Source organism: Anser cygnoides, chromosome 11 (assembly GCF_040182565.1).
Source record: "Anser cygnoides isolate HZ-2024a breed goose chromosome 11, Taihu_goose_T2T_genome, whole genome shotgun sequence".
NCBI lineage: Eukaryota > Metazoa > Chordata > Aves > Anseriformes > Anatidae > Anser > Anser cygnoides.
The window spans coordinates 1,583,732-1,605,859 of record NC_089883.1 but is presented as its reverse complement, the minus strand read 5'-3'; the positions used below and the strand labels follow the sequence as shown (position 1 = coordinate 1,605,859).

General features: G+C 55.4%; 1 protein-coding gene across 3 annotated transcripts in view; it reads right to left on the bottom strand.

Annotated features, from left to right (window-relative positions):
- Positions 1–22,128, bottom strand: part of ITGA11 (integrin subunit alpha 11) — a 46,145-nt gene that overhangs the window by 8,069 nt on the left and 15,948 nt on the right. For 2 of the 3 annotated variants that reach the window (XM_048046256.2, XM_048046254.2), the window contains exons 3-24: positions 21,016–21,125; positions 19,104–19,195; positions 18,699–18,813; positions 17,657–17,784; positions 16,411–16,559; positions 15,568–15,712; positions 15,145–15,310; positions 14,381–14,451; positions 13,482–13,626; positions 11,347–11,495; positions 11,018–11,158; positions 10,075–10,278; positions 9,413–9,543; positions 8,592–8,758; positions 7,313–7,455; positions 6,317–6,427; positions 5,638–5,723; positions 4,436–4,643; positions 3,158–3,256; positions 2,189–2,265; positions 1,247–1,336; positions 22–112 (exon numbers count right to left, since the gene is read on the bottom strand). In XM_048046256.2, the coding sequence (XP_047902213.2) occupies positions 22–112; positions 1,247–1,336; positions 2,189–2,265; positions 3,158–3,256; positions 4,436–4,643; positions 5,638–5,723; positions 6,317–6,427; positions 7,313–7,455; positions 8,592–8,758; positions 9,413–9,543; positions 10,075–10,278; positions 11,018–11,158; positions 11,347–11,495; positions 13,482–13,626; positions 14,381–14,451; positions 15,145–15,310; positions 15,568–15,712; positions 16,411–16,559; positions 17,657–17,784; positions 18,699–18,813; positions 19,104–19,195; positions 21,016–21,125 (2,818 nt within the window). Of the gene's footprint in view, positions 1–21; positions 113–1,246; positions 1,337–2,188; positions 2,266–3,157; positions 3,257–4,435; positions 4,644–5,637; positions 5,724–6,316; positions 6,428–7,312; positions 7,456–8,591; positions 8,759–9,412; positions 9,544–10,074; positions 10,279–11,017; positions 11,159–11,346; positions 11,496–13,481; positions 13,627–14,380; positions 14,452–15,144; positions 15,311–15,567; positions 15,713–16,410; positions 16,560–17,656; positions 17,785–18,698; positions 18,814–19,103; positions 19,196–21,015; positions 21,126–22,128 lie in introns of those variants that run through there. The other variant, XM_048046257.2, reaches the window with a different exon arrangement.

Below are 22,128 nucleotides of genomic sequence, written 5' to 3'. Positions count from 1 at the left end.
TGGGACATCGCCCTGCTTTACCTTGAAGGAGCAGTGGAAGGGGGGGCCGATGCTGTCGTATCTCTCCAGGGAGCTGTTGGACTTGATTTCGTAGTAGTCCAGGCTGGACGCCCTGTCGTGACCGAGGAGGACAAGTCGTGATGGGGGCTCGGAGCAAGCAGAGAACAAGGCAGCCCCTCTGCACCACCCCGCAGCTCCAGCACCTTGATAAGAGCACCAAAACCACCCGGAGCAGGGCCACCCCAGGCCAGTGTCCCAAGGAGAGGACCTTGGGTCCGTCTGGCTGCTTCTGGAATGGAAACCATCGCCTGCCTCTGCCTCACGTAAAGAAGACGGAGGATTTTCACGCTCTTCTGCTTCTGCAGTATTTTCCCCTTCTTTGTAGATTTTTTTTTTTTTTTTTATTATAACAGAGACATCCAAGGCCCTGCTCGGTGCTTTGAATCTCACATAAATCTGAGGAGGCAAATCGCATTTATATCTGGAGGCTGGAGAGCTGGGAGAGGAGCCAGGAGCACCCGATGGGCGAGCTGCCCCGGCACAGGGCCCCAAACCTGCTTGAAACAATTCCCCCTTTTCCTCCCCAGGATGCCCAAACTTGAGGCTTTTGTGCCGTTACCCTTCCTCCAAGTTCTCCCTTCTCCCATAAAGGTGATTTTTGGCATTTGTTAAATTGAGAATCCCTCCCCCCCTGGAAAATTTATGTAGTGAAGTGGCTTTATTTTCTGTGCCCCGCTGCCTCTCGCATTAAAAAAAAGAGTGGCTGAAGGTCTCCAAAACCTGCTAAGAATTACAGCGAGCAGTGCCAGGGAATGTGCTGCTTGGGCCCGTATTTCTTCTTGTAATCGGGTTAATAAATCATCATCTGTGCCTGAGCTCCCTTCTTGCTTTGGACAGCGGACAGACACTGCTCTAGTTGGTGCCGATGCCCAAACCCCCTCCATGCACACCCTTTCTGCGTCCTTTTGGTGAGATGATTTTAAGTGGCGTGGCTACCGGCCCAGACGCAGCTTTACAGCCGCGGCACGGGCTGCTAACACATGTTATGAACATTATTACCTACAAAAAGTAGATTTTCCCCCTTAAAAAAAAATTGCACTCGCACCTTATTTAATAACACCCCTGCATTTAAGTGTCGTGAAACGCGCAGCACCTCCCTGCTTCTGGCTGTCGGTTTTTTCTTCTTTTTTCCCCCAATTTTCTGCTTCCTTTGCCCCCCCCCCCCGAGCCCTGTCCCCCCACACACCTGGTGAAGAGCAGGTCGGCTTCGTACTTGAGGTGGAAATTGAGGTGGGCGACGTTGTCCTCCTTGGTGCTCTCCTTCTCCTCGCTGTCGCTGAAACACCAGCAGGGCACGGGGTGAGCACCTCCTGGAGGTTTATTTTTTTTTTGGGGGGGGGTGTGGGAAGCACATGGGGAAGGGCTCAACTTCTGCTTTATGGCCAAGGCTCAAAGAGAAGCAATTTTACTCCCTAACTTTTATTAGCCCAAGGCCATAAAAGCAAAGCATTTGGTGGAAGGTTTCACACGCAGCAGCAGCAGCAAAGCGCTCCCGCGCGCACCGGCCCCGGCAGAGAAAACCCTTGGCTGCTCTCTGCCACGGTGATTGATGGAAACGAAAAACAAACCCTAACGAGGTTTCACTTGGCTGTCAGAAAAATTTACCTGTGCAGGGCAAGTGAGCGAGGAGGGTTTGGCAGGAGTGCTAGGAGAGGTTTTTTTTTCCTGGGAATATTTGCAGCTGAGCAAGTGGCTGCAGGGAGCAGCGGTGGCCAGAGACCCCTTCTGCTCAGCACAGGACCCGGCAGCGACTGCCCGGCCCTCCCATAGAGGGGAAAATGAGGGTTAAAATATATCGGTAAATAAAAATAAAAATAAATAAAAAAATAAAAATGCAGGGCTCTGCAATAACCTATAGAAATTGGGTTTCCATGTGGTTACTCCCTGAGGACGGTTTCGGGGTGCCTCCAGCACCACCTACAGCTACGGAAGCAGCAAGCTCAGCACCAAGCAAAGCACCGTAGGGTCTGCCCCCCCCAAGCAAAACAGCTCCGGCTGCAAATGGAGAGGGGGGGGAAGGCAGCAGCGGCTCGGCTGCAGTGGGAAAGGTGGCAGGATCAGGGCAGGCGACGTCCCGCCAGCGTTGCAGACCCGTGCGAAGGCGGCAGAGGGAAGAAGCAGCATGAACCTGTTGGCGGTCAGGTAGATCTCCATGCTCTGCAGGAAAATCGACTTGCTGAATTCAAAATCCAGGCGAAAAGCTACCTGCGGGGGTTGGAAACAGATGGGAGAAAATATTAAGGGGGAAAAACCCCCCAGCGCCGGCCGGGGGATGCTGCTGGGCTTTGGGCAGCCTTGCCTCCCCCACGGGAAGTGAGGCCGAGCCGGGGGTTTGCAGGATTTGCTCTCTGCCTACGACGACGTGCTGCATTTTTTGCTCTGAGGCTGGAGAACAAAAAAAGCATCCCCTTAAAAGAGGAAAATCTCCGGGGAAGCGGCAGCGAGGGGCCGGCACCGCACATCTGCAGCACGGGGTCCGCTGGCGGGGGACGGAGGCCAACAACAATAAAATGTGATAAATGTCACATCTGCGCGAGCCGTGGCAATGACCTCAAACTGTCTGGGACGGCACAGCTGATTATAATATTAACGCTCCTGCTGCTCGCCGGCCAAATTTCCATTTCCAGCTTGTCTTTGTCTTGGCAGGACCTGGCCTACCTGATGCCACGCAGATGCATTCCCAGCCCCCGTAGGTCATGGGGAGCTGGGCTGCTCCCTCCTCGCTTACGGCCACAGGCATCCAAGAGGGCTTTTTTTTTTTTTTTTGGAGCTTTAAAGCCCAGAGAGGTGCCTGGAGCTCGTCTGTCATTTCTGAGCTCCTGACGGGCGAAGGCTCCGGCCGGACACGGTGGTTGGAAAGATTTCGTCACGAGCGGCTTCGTCAGATGCCTGCAGGCACGTGGGGCGGGCAGGTGGCGTTTCACGGGGGGGAGTGGTGGCCTTGTGTTTGTTAATTCAGGAAAAGTCAGGAAAAGGTGCAGTGGAAAGGCAGAGCGGAAAACGTGGATCCCGCTCTCGAAAATGAAGTGGTTCCCCCCCTCACCCTGCACACCTGGGGCTCCCCAAAGCAAGCTGGTTTTGGGGGGAGCTGCCTTACCTTGGCTTTAGCTCGGAAGAAGGGGTAGCTCACGTTGCAGACTCTCCTGTTGGGGTGCTTCTCGTCGCTCATGCAGTCGATGTTGATGTCGGTGTCGTCCTAAAACGGGATGCGGAGTGTTCGAGACACGGGGCTTGGCCACGGGCACCAGCCCCCACGGCCGCGACTCCATGAAGCCAGCAGACGTGCCTCGGGAGAGGGGCAGTAGCTTTCGGGGAACACAAACAAGCAACAAAAGCCTCCCCGTGCTTGCTGCAGGCTGGCAGGGCCATTCCTGGAGAGCAGCACCTCTAACCCGCACCTTCCAGCTTCCCCAGTTAAATCCTCTATCAAAATTCAGCTACGGAGATGAATGAATAACACCGATTATTCTTGGCACTGTGGTCAGGAAGACGATTTTTCTGTGATCTCGGGTCACAGGGAAGCATGAGATAACTACAGATATTATTCTGCAGGGCCACCGGCTAGGGAGTAAAAATTAATTAGCTCGTCTCAATAATTGGGTGCCTGCTGCTGGAACGCCCTCCAGCTCGCCGGCGGGGCTGGGAAGCTTTCGCCCGTTGCTCCCGACCGTCTCCCTCTGCTCGGCGAGCTGCTTGTTTGGCAGCACAAGGCCTCTGTAACCAGATGAAAATGTTTTCTGTGACCGCTGCTGCGTTGCGCTCTCCGTTACCTAGCACCGTAGGTTTTTCTTCCTCTGTTAATTTGGAGGAACCTATCACAAAACGCACTTCTCTTAGTTTGCGGGCGGCGTGCCCCACAATTTTCTGTTGGCACAGGGCTTAAGAAAACAAAACGAGGACCACGCCATCCGCCGGCGGGTATGAAGTCACTGGGGGGACGAGCGGGGGCTCAGCACCATCAGCAGCTTTCCCAGACCTCAATGGGAGAGGCGAGGGTTTGCATAGGGCTGGGTGGACAAGGGGCAGGAGCGGTGCCTGGGCAGGGTGCCTATGGCACGGAGCAGCGCTGGCCGTGTGGCTACTGGCCCCTGTATGCAGGAGGTGGACCTCAGCTGCAGCAATGCATCCCTGACGGGAACTTGGCCACATGCAGCAAGTATTTCTAAACCTTTAGAGTAGGAAAATAAAGAGGGGAAAATCGGTTCGTCTGCATCTGACCTTATTTCAGGCTCGGAAGACGAAAACGTTTCTGTGTTTCCAAAATAAAGAGGCCGCGGATGCTTAGGAGCCAAGCCCGTAGGCATGCCAAATTTACGAGGGGCAGAGAGGTTTGAGGCTCTGGTTTTGGGCTCCCCGCACAGCCCCGGCGCCGCACCTTGGGGATCAGGCTGGCGAACTGGAGGTTCCTGGAGAAGGAGATGTTGAGCACGGTGCTGTAGGCGTTCTCGCCGCGGTTCTCCAGCGTCGCCTCCACGGCCACCCTCCTCCTGGTGCTCTCGATGACGAAGACGGAGGCGTCGAATGAGAGGCTGAAGGTGGAGCAGGCGGGGGCAGCCCGGCGCAGAGCCCTCCTGCAGTACTCCCTGCGGGACGAGGGCGGCCGTGAATCCCACGGCACTCGGGCACCGACCCTGCCCCTGCCCTGGGGGGCTTTAGGAATCACAGCTTCCTCGTGTAGACCAGAGAGGAACGCTGTTTTCCTTCCGATTTTTCGAATAATGGTGTCTAGCTGTCTGGGACCCAGTCATCCACCCTTAACACAGCTGAGGTGTAAAAATAAAATAGATCTGATGGCACTGACAAAGGGTAAGGAGGGCGTTTAGCTCCAGCCAGGCTGAGATCGCCGTCCAGGGAAGTTCACCAACAGACTGCAGAGGCAGCACGCTGCGTGGTTTTGCAGACTTGATGGGTGTTTGGGCCTTAATTTTCTTTATAAAAAATACGGGGAAAGGAAATTATAAAAGGTTTCACATCAGGGCCGCCTGCTCCCTTTAACAGCAGAGCAGCCAGGGCGCCGTTTTGAGGGAACATGTCTATTCCAACGAGTAACCCCAAAAGTGATTTTCTCAGCAGAAATCACCCTTGTATCAGCTCTGAGTTTGGTCCAGAGCCCGCTGCCATCAGCATGAGCAGAGATTTGGGCTCCTGCGCTCCTCAGGGACGACCTTTAAAAGCTCTTTAAGGGATCAGACACAGCGTGTAATTATTTCTGCTGCGTGAGTCAAGCCTGCGACCGCCAGGCGGGTAACGCCAGCCTCGCATTTAGTCCCCTGTTATTTCCTGATTTGTCTTTGGGGCCCATCACCATGGCACCAGATATCAGTAGTTTTGCGGGCTCCCTGAACAAACACCAGTTTGTTCCACGTAGGGAGCAGACGAACCCCGAGAGCACAGCGGGACGACTCTGCTCACCGCCAGCCCGCTGCCACCAGCAGCAGGAGCAGAATTGTCCCTGGGGACCGGGTCCCGGCTGCTGGTGCTCACTGGGGCTGTGGGACGAGGGACCCCGAGCAATGCTGGAGCACAGCCCCGGGGTTTGTGAGCCCAAGGGGAGGATGCTCGGTGTGACCCACTCACATGGCGCTGGGCACGTCGCTTCGAGCGTCGAGGACCAGGTCAGGGACGCAGTGCTCATCCTCGTTGCACCCGTTCCAGAACGGGACCTGGTGGGGACAATGAGACAGCTGGGTGATGCTCTGTGTCCCTGGCCGTGAGCTGCAGGCTGCAGCGGGTCCCGAACATCTTGTGATCACAGGAGGGACGGGGGGGGGTCGCAGCCCCAAGACAAAGCAGCAGATGGCTCCTCCAGAGATAAGCCCAATGGCGAAGCTTAGCACCAAATTGGCTTTTCAGTTCCAGCTACAGGCACCGGTGTCCTCTACAGTCCCTGAGCCCCTCCAGCCTCCAGCGCCCCTGTGGGACGCTAATCATTCCTGATATGCACCCAGCCTTCAGCAGCTAAGCTCCCCTTTTCTCCCTCCACTTAAAGCCGCACAAACTGGGCAGGCTCAGACCCTGCTTGCTGCAGCCCCCACATTTCAGCACCCCCACCTGCTGGGCAGCCAGAGCCCTGAAATCCCACAGCAAAACCACCCAGCAGGGAAACAAGAAACGGAGATGCTCAGCCTCTGGAAGAGCTTTGCAGGATTGCCCTTGCTGGGTGGATTTTGCTCAGCTCCGGCTGACAGCAAGGGTTCCTCGCCTGCTGCCTTGCAAGGCACCTGGCAAGACCCCCAGGGGAGGGAGCTGCACGTACCGAGACCTTGAGCGAGGTGGGCCAGCCGTCGTCCAGCATGGGGCCGCTCTCGGGGTGCTCCAGCTCGTAGTCGACCGAGAACGTCACCGGCTTCACGTAGTCAGCCGTGTCCTGGGACAGGCAGAGAGCACGGTTGAAGAGGGCAGGACTCCTACAAAGTCAGGTAGCACTGGGGCCACGTGTGGTTATTTCACGAAATAATAACGTGCTCAGACGGTGACCGAGCTGTGCCTTCCCTGTACCTCTCCCTGAGCCTCTCCCGGCTCTCCCCATGCCTTGCCCCTAACACACGAGGTGCACTGGGCTGCTCTGCACCGAGCTCCTTCTGGAGCTCAACCCCCGGCTCCGTCTCTAGAACCGAGTTTCCCAGAAGTTCATGGCAGTTCAGGCTGGGGCTTGGGGCCGGGCCAGTCTGGCAGCTCGGCCCTCGCTGGCTTCCGAAGAATTCTCATCATTCTCTGGGAATGTTTGATTTTGGCCAGGTTTGTGCATCAGCTGTTCCCCACGAGCCATGCCGAGGGTTTTGCTGGCTCCTGCGCCTAGGGAGATGAACCTGATGGTCTGGGCTGCAGAGGATGAGAGCAGCGGGGGCTGGCATGGAGATGCAATGGCTCCCGACGGAAAATAAAAAAAGAATTTTCATTGATTTTGGAGCAGGAGGACCAGTCTGGTCCAGGCACTGAGTGCGTGCTGTCCCTGGTGGCACGGTTAGTGGCTTGCAGAGGAGCGCACGGAGGAAGCTGGGGTGTGATGCAGCCAGTGCTGCAGCGTGCTGGCGGCTCCGTGGCCCCGGTCCACCCCTGACCACATCAAACCCGGTGTGAATAAATCCAGGCTCGTGGCCCAGGCTTGTTTCCAGCCACGTGAGGCCATCGACACCCCTGCCGTCGCCCTGTTGATGCCTCCCACTGCTTTGTGCAAGCAGAACGGCTTCGCTCGGGCGGCCGCAGCCCCGCAGCAGAGGCTCCCGTCCCGTCCTGTCCTGTCCCCACTTACCAGCACGTGGAAGTGGAGCCTGTCGCAGTGCTCCTGCCCCGCTGGCAGCACCAGCACCTGGTGAGCGTGCCGCTCCCCGCTCTCGTCCAGGAGAGCCCGCGGCGTGTACCGCCGCTCGTCGATGGTGGCATTGTAGTGCAGCGCTGCAACGAGAGCAGGGCGGCTCAGCGCTCTCCCCGTCCTTACAGCTCCTGTACACCGACACCGGGCCAAAAATTGGGCTCTCGTGCACTCCAATCCTGCCGCCCCGCTGGCAAGGGGGGCTGCGCTGAGATGCCTCTGGGGGTGGACGGCATGGGCACACCATGGGGAAATGGGGCTGGGCTGCTCTTGCCTTTAACCCGAATTTCTTTGGAATAAGCATCCGCTTTCCAGGTCAAACCAGGAACTTCAGCACTGAGTAAAATTAGTGCAGGATATATAAATATTTGGCTCATATATCCACGTGCTGGCCTGTAACCCTTCTGGAGGTACTGCTGTGCTCTCCCCGCGGCTTTGCCGCAGACGTTTGCATCCTGCAGCGCAGGGGCAGCAGCCGAGGGTCCCCAGCCGGTGCTGAGCAGGAGGAAGCTGCACCCACCACAGCGCCATGACGCAAAACATGCAGGGAAGCAAAGAGCTGGCAGCAGCACTGCCCACAGGGAGGCTTTTCTGGGTAGAAATCATGTGGAAATGAATAAATTTGGCTCTGCTCGTGACCTGCTTTTTCCCGTGCCGGAACGCCCTTCAAGAGCGATTGCTGCCGGGTCCCGGGGGCCGAGCCGCCCTCGTCTCCTCCCGCAGAGCCACGGGCACCCACCAGGTCACGGCAACACGCGGGGCTTTCAAAGCAGAGCCGGCCAACCCGGCCGTAAAGATCCCCCGAGCCGTTCGGCAGGGCACACATCTGGTCCGCAGATGTGTCCTGCGGCAGGGGGAGGACGGAGGAGCTCTGCGGGATGGCCACGTCCCCTCCTGCCCTGCCCCGGGGGCTGCGAGGTGCTGGGGACAGGGCTGTCACACGCACCGTGGCCAGGCAAGCCTGGGACAGAGGGGGGAGATGAGGCCGAGCCCCGCCAAGCGTTTGTCCTTGGGGAGCTCCTCGGCACAGCGCGGCGGCGGAGCGGGGTCCCTGCTATGCTAGCTGGGGGCAAAAAGGGTTTGAGGCCGCTCGCGGTGTGCACACCCCAAACGCACCGAGCTCCTGGCTGGTTCCCCGAGCTGGGATCTCCCTCGGGGCTGGAGAGCCCTTGTAACGAGCAAACCGAGGGTTTGCAGCGCCAGCAGCCCCGCTGCTTACCCACGCTGGCCGTCTGGAAGTGGGCCGAGAGGAAGACGGCGGTGAAGCAGATGAAGGCCGACATGCAGGTGGCATCCTTCCCGTTCCGCTTGCAGTCCTTGGTGAAGATGTTGATTTTGGAGGGCTCGAAGCGGATGCTGGCGTTGATCTGGACGACGCTGCGGGACCTGCGGGGCGAACGAGGGCCAGGAGGTCGCTGCAGCACGGGGCACCCACGCACGGCTCAGCAGCCCCCAGGGGGCTCCCACGTCTCCAGGGGAGCCCTTTTCACACCTTTCCCAAAGGCCACCACAAGGTGCTGACCTGCCCTCAGCTCGGCTGTGTAGCGTTGGAGGAATAAGATCTCCAGCATGCACTGGCCTCCTGCTTATGGCAGTGAAGGGGCTCAGCGCTGAGGGCAGGATTTGGCCCCTTGCACGCACATCAGTGTGTTTGAAGCAGCCCCAGGGTGGGTGCAGGTGGCACATCTCAGCTGGGGCAGCTACCTCCGTCCTAACAGCCTCAAGGGACCATGCAAGTATTAATCAGTGTTCGAAAATATCGAGTTGCTTTGTTAAATAAGGACAGAGGGAATCTGAGCGAGTCATCAGATGAAATCACTGCGTTGAAGCTCTTGGGGAACTAACAAGGAAATTCCACGCAAAACAACCCTGATGTCTTTCTAGGGCTCTGCTACATCTTAAATCCCCTGGCCCTGCTGGAGAGGGGTTGTAATTCTGGAAAGATGGGTCGGATTTTTGGGAGGTTACCACTCCCCTGGAAACGTGAGCGCATTGCAGCGGACTTGGGGCAGGGGCAGTGCCAAAAGAGACGCAGCTAACCAGAGCAGCACGGCGTTCCCAAGAGAGCCGACGGCTAAGTCCACGAGCCCGTCTTCGTTCATGTCCAGCTGTCCGTGGATGCTGCATCCAAAATACATCAGGCCTGGTCCGAGGTCTGCAGCTGCTATCCGCTGAAAAAGCAAAAAAAGAGGAAAAAAAAAAAAATCCAGCCTGGTTTCCATCAGGAGCACCTCTGCCTGCGGAGCTGGCGCCCAGCCGCAGCCGCACGGAGGAGGCTTCGCACGTGAGCAGGGGCGCGCTGAGGTTTGCTGTGCCAGTCCCCACCACGTTACTGGGTTCTTAATTTAAAAAACTTAATTTGCCAGGGAGTGAGAGCAGTTTCCCCTCGGAGACACCGTCACAAGATTTCTGCTGACATTTACTGTTTCTCACAAGTGTTTCTAATATTTTACCCAAGGCAAGTCACTGCACTGAGCACTAAGCATCCCCCCTAATTTCAAGCGTGTTTTCCATACCATACGCTTGTTTTGTCTCGGGCCCACCAAAACAGAAGCTATCTAGTGACTGTGCGAGGAGGAAATGCTGAGCACGAATTCCTGACCCTCTGACTGCGCTGGTGCCCACGGACGTCGCTGGACGTCGACTTCACGCTGGGTTTGGTTAATGCAGGATGGGGCCGACCAAAGCCCCGGGAGCTGTACCTGCTTGTACTTCTTCAGGACGGTCTCCTCGAAGCCGAGGAAGATGTATATCGCTCCTTGGTGGTCGTCCTCCAAAGGCGCCCCGACCACGACGTCGTTGTAGGAGTCCTGGTTGAGGTCGGGCACGGCGGCGATGCAGGAGCCGAAGCGGGAGTTCTGGTAGCTCTGCAGGTCCCCCAGGGCCCCGCTGGAAACAAAGCGGTTCTGTGGGGATAAAAGGAAAAAAAAAAACAACCTCAGCAGCAAGCCTGGAGAGCCAGGAAAACCCCCGAAAGCAAACAGACAAGAAGCAACCCCTTGGAGTCCTGTAAAACAAAGAGCCCGACACCTATCCACGGAGCCTTTCACCCGCTGGGTTTCTGGCGCGTGGGTGCTGGGATGGACGGAGGTGCCGCGGGGTGGAAACGTGCCCCTGGCAGCGGGGGCAGCTCGGGGGCTGCTCTGCTGCTCCTCTGCAAAGCCCGGCTCATGCACAAGCTTGGGGAGAGCCAGGAGCCCGCAAAGAAGAGCCCGGGAAGAGGGGTGCTGAGTCGGCACGAGGAGGAAACGGGGTGAGCCTTCAGCTGTGGTGTGGGTGAGTCCCATTTTGATGGCTGCTTTGCCTTCCTTTTAGAGCAACATAAATAATTGCATGAAAATTTTGCTTTAGATATGGGGATCCCTGCTGTGCTGGGCAGCACGCGCAGCCCTGGATTTTGAGCATGATCTTCTTGCTGCTCCTGAATCCCCAGGGCCCGTCAGAATTGGGTCAGAAACTGCATTTTTTTTAACAAGATTTGAGGGTGGCAGGGCAGCAGGCAGGAAAACCAGTATGATACGTCCTACCTGTGTCCCAAAGTGCTGGTGGAGGGGACAACATCTCCCTGTGCATCCCATTCTGGGGGCTGTGGGCGAGGGGACCCCGGGGACCCAGACCCGTGGTGGTGGCCAGTTGTGCCCGTACCTCTCGCAGGGAGTAGACGTAGACCTTGCCCCTCTCCCTGCCCTCGCTGAAGTACATGGGGGCTCCCACCAGCAGCACGTCCGTGACACCGTCGCCGTTCACGTCCAGGGAGTTGATCTCGCTTCCGTAGTAGGAGCCGATCTGGGGGAGACAGGAGGGGATGGGAGCAGCGCCGCCAGCACGCAGGGACCGCGACCCTCGCTGGCAAGGATGGCTCAAGCCCCCTCTTATCCCATGCTTTGGAGCCGTGGGTGCAGGAGGTCCCTGACCACGGGCACGTTGCGCTGCTGAGCCTCTTAAGCACCCTTAGCACCGTGCCCCGGCGTTACCTGCTCTCCCTTCAGCGCCTGGTGGATGGTGAGGTTGCGGTTGTTGTGCATGGTGAAGATGATCACCTTCCCCGTGTGGTTGAACCGCGGCGCTCCCGCGACGTAGAGCCGCTCGCGTGCGGTGGACACGACGGAGGAGACGGTGTAACCTGCGTTTTGGGTGGGGGGGGGGGGTGAGCAGGATCCGGCCCCTTGCTCGCCCCCCATCCCACAGCGTGCCTGGGGTCACCTCTGTGCTGCCGGCACAGCCCTGGCCAGCTCTGAACCAAGGCTTTGCCGGCGATGCAGTCACGCAGGTAAACCCCTGTCATCGTGCACGGAAGGTTTTGCTGATGCTGGATGTGAAAATTCAGGGCGCAATAAAAGCTGTGCACCCACCCCGACCATTGCTCACAAATATTTATGCCAAGCTAACGACCCCCAGCGATCCCAATTTCTGACCCCGCAGGATTATTTTCTGTGCTGGCATCAGCAGCGCTGCATGTCACACGCTGCGCTGTTCCACTTGCTCACGGATGCAGGTGGGCTTACACAGGAATATAATGCTGGGGTTGCAAAATCCCCTCTTTCAGACTTGCAGGCAGCTCCAGGCTTCTGCACATTCACAGTCGGTTTTAAATGCTAATTAAATTTTTAGACACTCAAAGCACAGCCAACTGTAAAGCTGGATCAGATCCCTCAGGGTCACAGCAAGCTGAGTTTTGAGTAAGAGAGGGGCTGGTGGGGCTTACAGAGCCCTTTCCCTGGGCACTGACCGTACCTTAGTCTCTGCCTTCCCATATATTCCTCTCCTGGGACAATATTTCTAAGCAGAACGTCAGCCCTGAAGCACCCCGGTCCCGGAGCTGGGCTGCCGTGCCGCAGGATGCACCAGGGCTTTCTTAATATTCCTGTCTTTACCATTGCTTCCAGTAAGAAAAACAGCACCCGGGGCAGTTCGTGTCCCCATCCACAGAGGGAAGAGCCTCCACGTGCCGGGGGGTGACCCCGCAGCCCCCAGACCCCGCTCTGTGCCCAGGCGGGCACGCACAGCCCGGGCAGAGGCTTCGTTTTGCAACCAGCCTGGGATCCTCACTGCGGGGCTCCCACACATGGAACGGATTAGCACAGCAGGTATTTCCTCCCCGGGCATGAAATTTCATCAGTGTTTCTTAAACTGTTCCAGTAAGCACTGCGAATGACCCGGGCTGGATGGGGTCTGAGCCGCTTCTGCACTCGAGTCGTGTTTGTGCGGCACGAAGCAGGCGCCGCGGGGCTCTCCCCGGGTGCCAGGGGCAGGGCAGGTCCAAATATTAAGCAAATATTAAGCACCCAAATATTAAGAGCCCAAATATTAAGAACCCAAATAGAAAGCAAATATTAAGCGCCCAAATATTAAGCGCTCAAATATTAAGCACCCAAATATTAAATGCCCAAATATTAAACAAATATTAAGCAATCAAATGTCAAGCACCCAAATATGAAGCACCCAAATATGAAGCAAGTATGAAGCACCCAAATATTAAGCGCCCAAATACTAACCCCCCAAATATTAAGCAAATATGAAGCATCCAAATATTAAGAGCCCAAATACAAAGCAAAAAATAAGTACCCAAATATAAAGCAAACATTAAGCACCCAAATATAAAGCAAATATTAAGCACCCAAATATTAAGCGTCCAAATATTAAGCGCCCAAATATTAAACAAATATTAAGCAATCACATATCAAGCACCCAAATATGAAGCACCCAAATATGAAGCAAATATGAAGCACCCAAATATTAAGCGCCCAAATACTAACCCCCCAAATATTAAGCAAATATGAAGCATCCAAATATTAAGAGCCCAAATACAAAGCAAAAAATAAGCACCCAAATATAAAGCAAATATTAAGCATTCAGATATTAAGAGCCCAAATATAAAGCAAACATTAACCACCCAAATATTAAGCGCCCAAATATTAAGCGCCCAAATATTAAGCAAATATTAAGCATTCAAATATTAAGAGCCCAAATATAAAGCAAATATTAAGCACCCAAAAATTAAGCGCCCAAATATTAAGCGCCCAAATATTAAGCAAATATTAATCACCCAAATACGAAGCACCCAACCACGACCGCGTCCCAGCGATTGTGCCCGGCGGGGCTCCCTCACCCAGGTAGGCGCCGTGGTTCTTCAGCTCCTCGGGGAACTCCTGGAGGTAGGACTCGCGCAGCGGGATCACCTTCCCGCTGCTGGTCTCCTTCAGCACGGCCCCGTTCCAGTCGTAGGCGCCCACGGCCCCCAGCAGGATCCCGTCCTTGGGGGGGGGACGGCAGCCGTCAGCACAGAGCCAGAGCAAAGGCACCGAACATCCCCTGCCAAAGCTCTTCAGGTGGCCTTGGGGATGGGTTTTGGGCCTCTTTTTGTGTTATTTTTCTCCTATCGGAAGCGATTCTTGCCCAGAGGGGTGAAGGTGATGCATGCTGAGGGTGGGACGGGTGAGGGCCCTGTGGGTTGGTTTTGTGGGGGAATGCTCGTGGGGGTCCCTAAAAGCCCCGCTGCTCCTGGGCTGTGTACCTACTGGGGGCTGCAGAGTGCGGGGAGGGAAAACAGCAAATGGTCCCTGCCAGAAATCACGGGTTTTGCAGGAAGGGGCAGGAGGAGGGTCCCTTCTCAGAAAATAAAATAAAATAAAATAAAATAAAATAAAATAAAATAAAATAAAATAAAATAAAATAAAATAAAGTAAAGTAAAGTAAAGTAAAGTAAAGTAAAATAAAATAAAATAAAATAAAATAAAATAAAATAAAAATAAAATAAAAATAAAAATAAAAATAAAAATAAAAATATAAAAATAAAAATAAAAATAAAAATAAAAATAAAAATAAAAATGAAATGAAATGAAATAGCTGCATTTACTGCCTGCTCGGCGGGCAGGCAGTAATGCAGTTGAACAGCCCGAATTCACAGCCTGAACTCATCCTCTGCACTCCCTCCCCCCCGTTTTCCACCGGTCAGCCGCCCACAGCAAACGCGCAGGCGGGAGCAGAGCGAAGAGGTCACCCTCTTACTTCCACGATGTGCGATGAGAAGCCGGTCTGGGACATCTCCAGTCCAAAGGAGATTTCGTTCTTGTTGGTTCCTTCAAAACAAACAAACAAAGACTCTGTCGTTAAGGGAAAGCTTTCCAGGAGGTGACCTGTGGGTCTGGCCGGGCTGGAGAGCCACCTCCACCCTGCTGGAGCACAAAGGTGCCCGCGCCCCCCCTAAATCCCCCCAGCTACACACGCTCGTGCTGCCAATGAGCCACTGAATAAACGCAGAATTAATAAATAGCGGGAGTGCTGCCTCCTTTCCTAGATACAAACTGCAGGATCACATAAAAGTGCGGATTCGGAGGATCTCGCTTAATTATTGCAGCTGGCTGAAATTCCTCGCCCAGTGAAATATGCTTCCACAGAAGCGCTGGGCTGGCTGAGATTATGGGGGGGAGTTTATGGGCTGGTTTGCCCAATATTCCCCCAAACGCTGAGACGTTCAGTGAAAACCCTCCGTCTTTTGTTTCGAGGCTTTGTCCCAATATGCCATTTTAGTATGAAATTTAGACAAATGTAGTTTTGAAGACCAGCAAGCGTGGAAGGAAAAAGGAAAAAAAAAAGAAGCCTTTTATCAGACAAAACGTGCGTGCTGGGGTGCGTGCATCAAGTGGAGGCTCCGTGTTCCTGCCCCCCCAGCACGAACCGTTCCAGAAAGGACCCGGCACAGCGAATCTGGCTGGGGTGTGCGGTGCTGAGCAGCGCGTCCCTGGGGGGTGCAGGGGAGGCGCCCCGCTCACCTTCCAGGCTAAATATCCTTTCCCCCAGCGCGTCCACGATGTCTTTGAGCGCTGCCTCGTCGGTGACGTTGAAGAAGTGCTTGTCATCCGGGTCGCTCGCTATGAATTTTATCTCGTTCAGAAAGGCTTCGGGATTGATCCCTCTTCTGTTATAATAACCCAGAACCTGGGTTTGGGAGAGGAAGGCAGTGTCAGGTGTTTTCACGCGGTGGATAAAGCCGTCCCAGAGCATCCCAGGTCTGTTCTTCCCCTTTGCGCCTGGCACCCCGCGATGGGAGCAGGCAGGGCGGGGGGGGCTGTAAGGACGGATGCCATTTGGGTGCCTCGCAGGGTCCTGCCCCTCCCCAGCACCTCCTTGGGCAGCCACGTCCCGCCGTGAGCGTCTCTCACCGCCTCCTGCAGCGGCAGGGCCCCGCTACTCACCGCCACCGCGTATCTGGTGACGTTGTCCTTCTCGCTGTCCTCGATCACCTTCTCCAGGTCTGGGCTGTCGTGCGACTCTCCATCTGTGATTACAATCATTACTCTCTTTGCCCCTTTCCGGCCACCTTTCTGAAACGCTTCCGAGCTGCAATTGAAGAGATGCCCTGGGCTGCTCAGCGTCGCCGGCGGGGTCGTGGCAGCCCCCGCGCGCTCGCCCGTGTCCCCGAGGTGTCGCCCTGCATGCCCTGCGGTGGGACACGAGCCCCAACGGTCAGGTCACAAAGCACGGGGGGGGATCGGGGGGCTGCTGGCACACAGGGAGGTGCAGTGGGGTGCGGGATGCTCAGGGAATGCTTCAGGACTTTGAAAGGGGGCTTTTCCTCTAGCGGAGCTGGCTTTTTGCAGAGAGCATCCTTTAGCTCGGCAGGATGCACTAAATCCGGAATACGGGTCAGGCTGTGGTAAAAATATGCAGGGACAGAGTTAGCCCTGGGTAAATGAGGAGACAGAGCTGTGGGTCGGGGCCATGCTGGGCTCCCCAGTACACACCGGGTGTGCAGAAGAGCTGGGCCAGCTGCAGGGCAGTGCTGGGGGTGATGTCTGAGCTTTGGGTGCTTTCAGAAAGAGGAGACACGTTCGGGATCTGCTCCTGTGCCCACCCCCGGCCCCTCTGCAGCTCGGGGCTCAGCCCTTGCAGAGCATCAGATGAGGACTGGGCGTTTTTGGAGAAGCATGCTGCGCCCCTGCCTTGCACACAGCAAGGAGGGCAGGAGCGTGGTGCGGGGAGGAGGGAATTAAAACAGCCACTGCAAACTTCTTGGGGTGAACGTGAGAAATTTTTACCGAGCAAACTCTATCCCATAGGCAGTCCTGGTTTCTGTGCCTCCTCTTTGCTCTATGTGACTGGCAGCTGCCACCACGTCTTTTACAGACCTGTAGTCATTTAAGTGAAACTCGTGGACCACGTCCTCTCCGTACTGAACCACGCCGACCTAGGGATTACAGACAGGTCACGCCGACAGCCTGCCGTGTGGCAGGGCACAGCAGCGCAGAGGGCACGCGCCCCCCCTCACGGGGAGCAGCACCAGGGCTGCATTTTGGGCACAGCGGTGCTGAGCGCTGACTGGGAACCACGGGCGGCCTGGTGCCTGCTCTGCAACCCCAAAACTGCGCTATGACATTGCATGATCGAGCATCCGTTTGCACGCGCAAGCAAAAAAACACGCGTTGCTTGCTTGCACACGAGCTGCCGCAGGGGGATTTGCCGCAAATGCCTCCTAAAATCTGGGCCAGGCAAGAGGGTAAAATAAAAGCGGTAAAAGTGCAGCAGGAACCGGATGGTATTTTGGCAGCGTGTGGGGCTAGCAGTGACAATAAATATCAGGGCCCAACAGTGTTTGCAGTTGTGTTCACCAGCCGAAGAGGAAGCCACTGGGAACAGGGATTCAGCAGGAGCCAGCAGCTGAGCATCCCTACTTGTGTTCCTGCTGGTACTGGGACCTGACCTCCCTGGCTGTCCACGGCCACCAGTAAAATCTCGATTTGCTCCAGTTTTCCCTCTATGGGACCACTGATTGGGAGCAATCTCTGGGACCCTCTGTGGGACCAGTGCTCGATTCTGTTTCCATTTTCTGCCTGCTGTTGCCCCCTGGTACACAGATACAGGACGATGCGGCCGTGCTGTGCTGTGTTGTGGCCCCACAGCAGCCCCGGGGTTTATTTCTGCCAAGTGCTGAGGACTCAGGAGCAGCCCAAACACATCTGTCCTCCCTTTCTTTGCTTGTCATGGAGCTCAGCACAGTCCCTGCGCAAATAAGCGCACGATTGCAGGGCAATACTTCGATATTTCCATATGATTTCATCCTCCCCGTGCCTGGCCGGGGTGTGGGTTGCTGCTCTCCCCGTAGCTCATCTAAGGACATTGATGTGAGCATTATTTCCACAGGCTCAGCTTTAGAAGGCATACGTTGGAAGTTTATTTTGAAAAAGCACAGGGCTAAGTTACGGTACTTTTGGCAGAAAAGAGACTTTGAGAAAAGCCGGAGGAATCTACGTGAGACGGGAACGCACGAGCCGTGCACGGGCTTACTTGTATCTGGCCGGGGCCGATGTAAAATTTTTTCAAGATGTTTATCAGGAAGTGCTGAACTTCAACCCAAGGATATATGCTGTTTGATCCGTCCAGGACTATGATTATGTCCATGTACGTCTGGCATCCTGTGAAAAATACGCAGTGCGTTATTGAAAGGCCTTGGCAGCACTTGTGAAGGGGGGATTTATGGCTTCATTCCTCGCAGTCAGGTACTTGCTCTTGTGATTTGTTCGAGAAAAGAAATCCTACTTCAATCGCTCATAAAGCCCTTCACTCCAATATTCACTGCAGTAGGGTAGAAAGAAGCCACGTGCATCCTCTCTGCCAAGAGAAGTCTGGATAACTTTCTAAGAATAACGCCCCGCGGTATCTTCTCTGATTCAGATTTGGACCTCTATCCGGTCTCATACGCTACGTACATCAAAGGGCACCCCCCTGCGGGCAGGATCCGGCCCCTGCTCCCCCCGCGGCGCCGTGCTGCGCTCCCGAGCCCTTTCTGCCTCTGCCACCCAAAAGTCCCATTTCTCTCCCAAGCCAGGATGGGGAGAAGGAGCGCTTGCAGAGGCTGGTCCAGGGCAGCCCTCTGTAGTTTCCTACCACCCATGGGAAAGCCAGGAAGCTCATTTTATTACCTCAAAATCAAATCGTGCCCCCAAATCTACAAATTTGGGCCAGAATATTTAGCATCCCGTCAATGAGCTCTTTGTTTTGTGCGGCCAAGCTCTGAATTCTTCCCCTATTTTTCCTTCTGAGCTGCGCTGATAAAATATTCTGGATGCTTTTTGTTCTGTTTTTGGGAGAATAAGGTATTTTTTGTCTTCCCCGAGTGTCAGTCGGAAAGAAAATGTTTACCAGATGTCTGCGTTTGTGATCCCCTTTGAATCACTTCCCTGCAATAATTTCCTCCGCTATCTCGCCTTCTGGCAAGCGCCGACGGAGCTTTGTTTGCTCAATGGTACCGAAGTGCTCAGGGCACGGAAATTTGGGCTAGCTTTGAGCTCGGGGTGAGGGTTAGAGGCTACAAGAGAGTTTCTCCTACTCTGCAGAGCCGGGGCCACGGTCTTGGCGAATCTGAAGTTGGCGTTGACGCGGGAGCACATCCCCGTGGTGTAGTAGGAGCTGCCGCACTCGTGGGACCAGAGCGGGCTGCAGGCCTGGGGAAAAACAAAAAGAAAGCATCAGGGATGGGCCTGGAAACGCCACTTTTTCGCTGCCTGGATGCCAAGAGGCTGTGCAGGACGAGGTGGGGAGAGCAGGGGCTCAGAGCATCGCCGCCAGGCACGGCTAAACCCCGAAAGAGCAGAGAGGGGTGGCAAAGACCTGGAAAAAGACTGGCCCGCATGCAGATATCCGAACATGCACATAAAGACGCGCTGTCTGCGTGCACTTCTACACGCGCGTACCGCAGAGGGTCCCCGGGCTGTGCCGGCCCCTCGGCCCTCACCAGGAAGCTGCTGTCCTTGGGGTTGGTGGCCAGGCTGAGCCCCAGGCGCATGTTGTCCTTCCGCTCGGACACGTTGGACAGCGTGACTCTTCCTTCGGAGAGAGGACCCGGTTAGCGGGGCGCAGCACGCCTCGGTGCCGTGGGGTTTTTGCTTTCCCTTGTGTTTTTGCAGCAGTCGTCAAGATAAGACTTTTTTTTGTTTTTTTTTCTCCATTTTTTTTTTTTTCCTTGCCACAGCCAACAAAGAGAAATTTCTTCTGGAAATTAGACCGTGAGTCACAGACTCTTACGCAGTAAATCCTTAGGAAAGAAACCCTTCTGAGCAGCTCTAGCACCTCATCCTTTATTGTCAGGCCAGCACGCACTTAGTGGCTGATTGATGCTTGTGCCTTTCTCTCATTTCCCATGTCACAGTCCAGAAACCAGAAATGGCCCATGGGGCCACCCTTTATTTAGGTTAACAGGAATAGCATTTAGCCCTGACAAAACCACTGCCTAACCCATCCGTTCCCCCAGCGCAGCTCCGTGAGGGCGCCCAAGCTTCCTCTGCCCCGGCTGGCGATGCTTGACCCTCGCTGATGGCCAGGTGGGGACCGTGGGGGTGACAGGGACGATGGGGACGATGGGGACAATGGGGATGAGGCTCCTGCCAGCCTTGCTGGCTCCCGGGACTGCTCTGCGTGAGCGGCACAGGACAGAGCCACAATGGTCACCTCGGCCACACGTGCACCTGGCATCCCTGCGCCTGCTTTTACTCAAATGACCTCAAGGGATTGTGCAAGACAAGACAAGTTAATCAAAAATAAAATAAAATAGAGTGTGCTCACGGAACTGATCTTTTCATTTGAAACTGGTTTCCAATGGGAAAAGATTGCTTTTTAGCAAGACTCGAATTTGCACACGAAAGAGATTTATTCCCTGGAAAAATCTTGGTGTTCTCATAGAGAAAGCCAACCGATCGAACAAAAAACCCCAAACAACAACAACAACAGAAAACACCGCCGCAAAACAAAACAAAACAAAAGCCAAAGCAAAACAAAAAAAAAATGCCCAACAAACCCACAATGCTTTCAGACAAAGACATATTTGGTTCCAATCAATCAAATGCTGCAGATGAGCCAAAGTTCCTCCTCTCTTATCAGCCCTGGTAGAAACCCAGAACAGTCCGGATTAATGATGATGACAAATCAAGTGGGAACTGCTGCTCCAGCGGGAAACCTCCCCAGACTTTGCCCCCGAGCCCCACCAGTGCTCCTCAAGACCCTGGGAAAGTCCCCGGCTCCCACGTCCCCCACTGACACGGGGATGCGGGGCTTTGTCCCCTTTGGCCTCGCTGGCAGACAGAGACAGAGGAACCCTGATAAAGAGCTGGGTATTTCCCCCTCCTCGGGGCTGGCTGGGGACGTGTGAGACCCCCCGGATCTCTCCTCCTGCCATGGCAGGGCCCCAGGGGTGGTGGAGCTGAGCACCAATTCCCGCAGTAGCTGAGCAGGATGGGTGCTGGAGGCGAAACTTGCCTCCTGCTGGGGTGCCTGCACCCCCTGAGCATCCCCCAGTGGGACCACAGACTCCATGATACATCATAAGGTGTCTGATAGTGGGGTTGTTACCCGCTGCTAACTCTGTCCTGATCGAATAAACCGAAGACTTTAAGCTCCGTTAAATAAATCGCTTTTTCACTCTCGCCTGACTTGCTTCGTTTTACCCTGCCGATGCTTAAAGCCCGGCACCGGGAGTCATATGAACACCTGAGCTGATGACCTCATTCAAAAATCCTCCTCAAATGCGGTCCTCCTGCTTTTGGGAGCAATCCGGGCAAAGCACCAGGGTGAATTTTAAAGAATAAAGCCGTGACAAGGAGCACACGGCGTGCTAGAAGCGCCCAGCTCCCCTCGCGCCCCGCGCCCCGTACCTAGGTTGAGCTTGGTGCAGTTGCTGGGGGTGTCGCTGGTCACCGGGCACTTGTAGACGTCTCCCGTCTTCTGCTGCCCGTTGGTCTCGTAGGGGGCCCCCACCACCAGCCTGCGGGAAAGAGGTGCCTGTCAGTACCCCTGGGCTGGACGGGGTGGCCTTCAGAAAATGGGACACGTTCCTGCAAGGATGGGGTCCCAACGCTCTCGTCTGTTGCCTCTTGCAGGATGAGACCCGGTCCCCGCCAGCCCCAGGGAACCCTCCAAGCTGGCCAGATGAATCGTGGAATCATAGAGCGGCTTGGGATGGAAGGGACCTTAAAGATCATCCAGTTCCCACCCCCGACCCCAGATGACTCACTTGGAAGCAATGCCCACCAGGTTATGGGGTTACGAGGCCTGCAAACCCATCTGCAGCCCCTCGCCCCCTCCTCTTGATGCATTTTCGTGGCTGGCGCCGGCAGCGGGACCAGCACCGATGCCCTCAGCATCCACCTGAGGTCCCCAAGGTGGGCACAGCTGTCCCTGGGATGGGGACAGGAGGTAGCACTTCCCGCTGCTGGGATCACCTTTGGGACGTGGGTGTGGGCAAAGGAGTCCTGGCTCCTTCCAAGAGACCCAAAGCGATAGGCAGTTGTAGCTCTCACTGGGGTCCGTGGGGAATTTTCCCCACTGAAAAGCTAAAAACGTGAATTTCCGGGGGTTTTGCTCCAAGCTGGGGTTGCTCGCTAACAAACAGCCTGGAGCTGGTGGTGGGGTCACCAGCCAGTGCAGGCGAGGACGCTGGCACCCATCTGCACTTTAAAATAAGCGGAGGTTTATCAGCTGATAAAAGCACAAAGAGCCAGCGAGGGTGTGGGATGTATCTGGGACATTGCAAGCATTTTTCTCACTTTTTCCTGTGGACTTGACCAGACCAGTCGAAAGCAGCAAACCGAAGGAGGAGGAGAGCAGGACCTGAGGAATTTGGCTGTCCCTTCCAGGCTAGTTCAAAAATACCCCGAACCGCGGGTTCCTGGCATCTCCTGCTCCCAACGCGTTAGCCCAAAATAAACCTAGTCCACTGCATTTTGATTTTACAGCCCGCTTGGTGGATGCAGCCGTCCCTGTCCGGA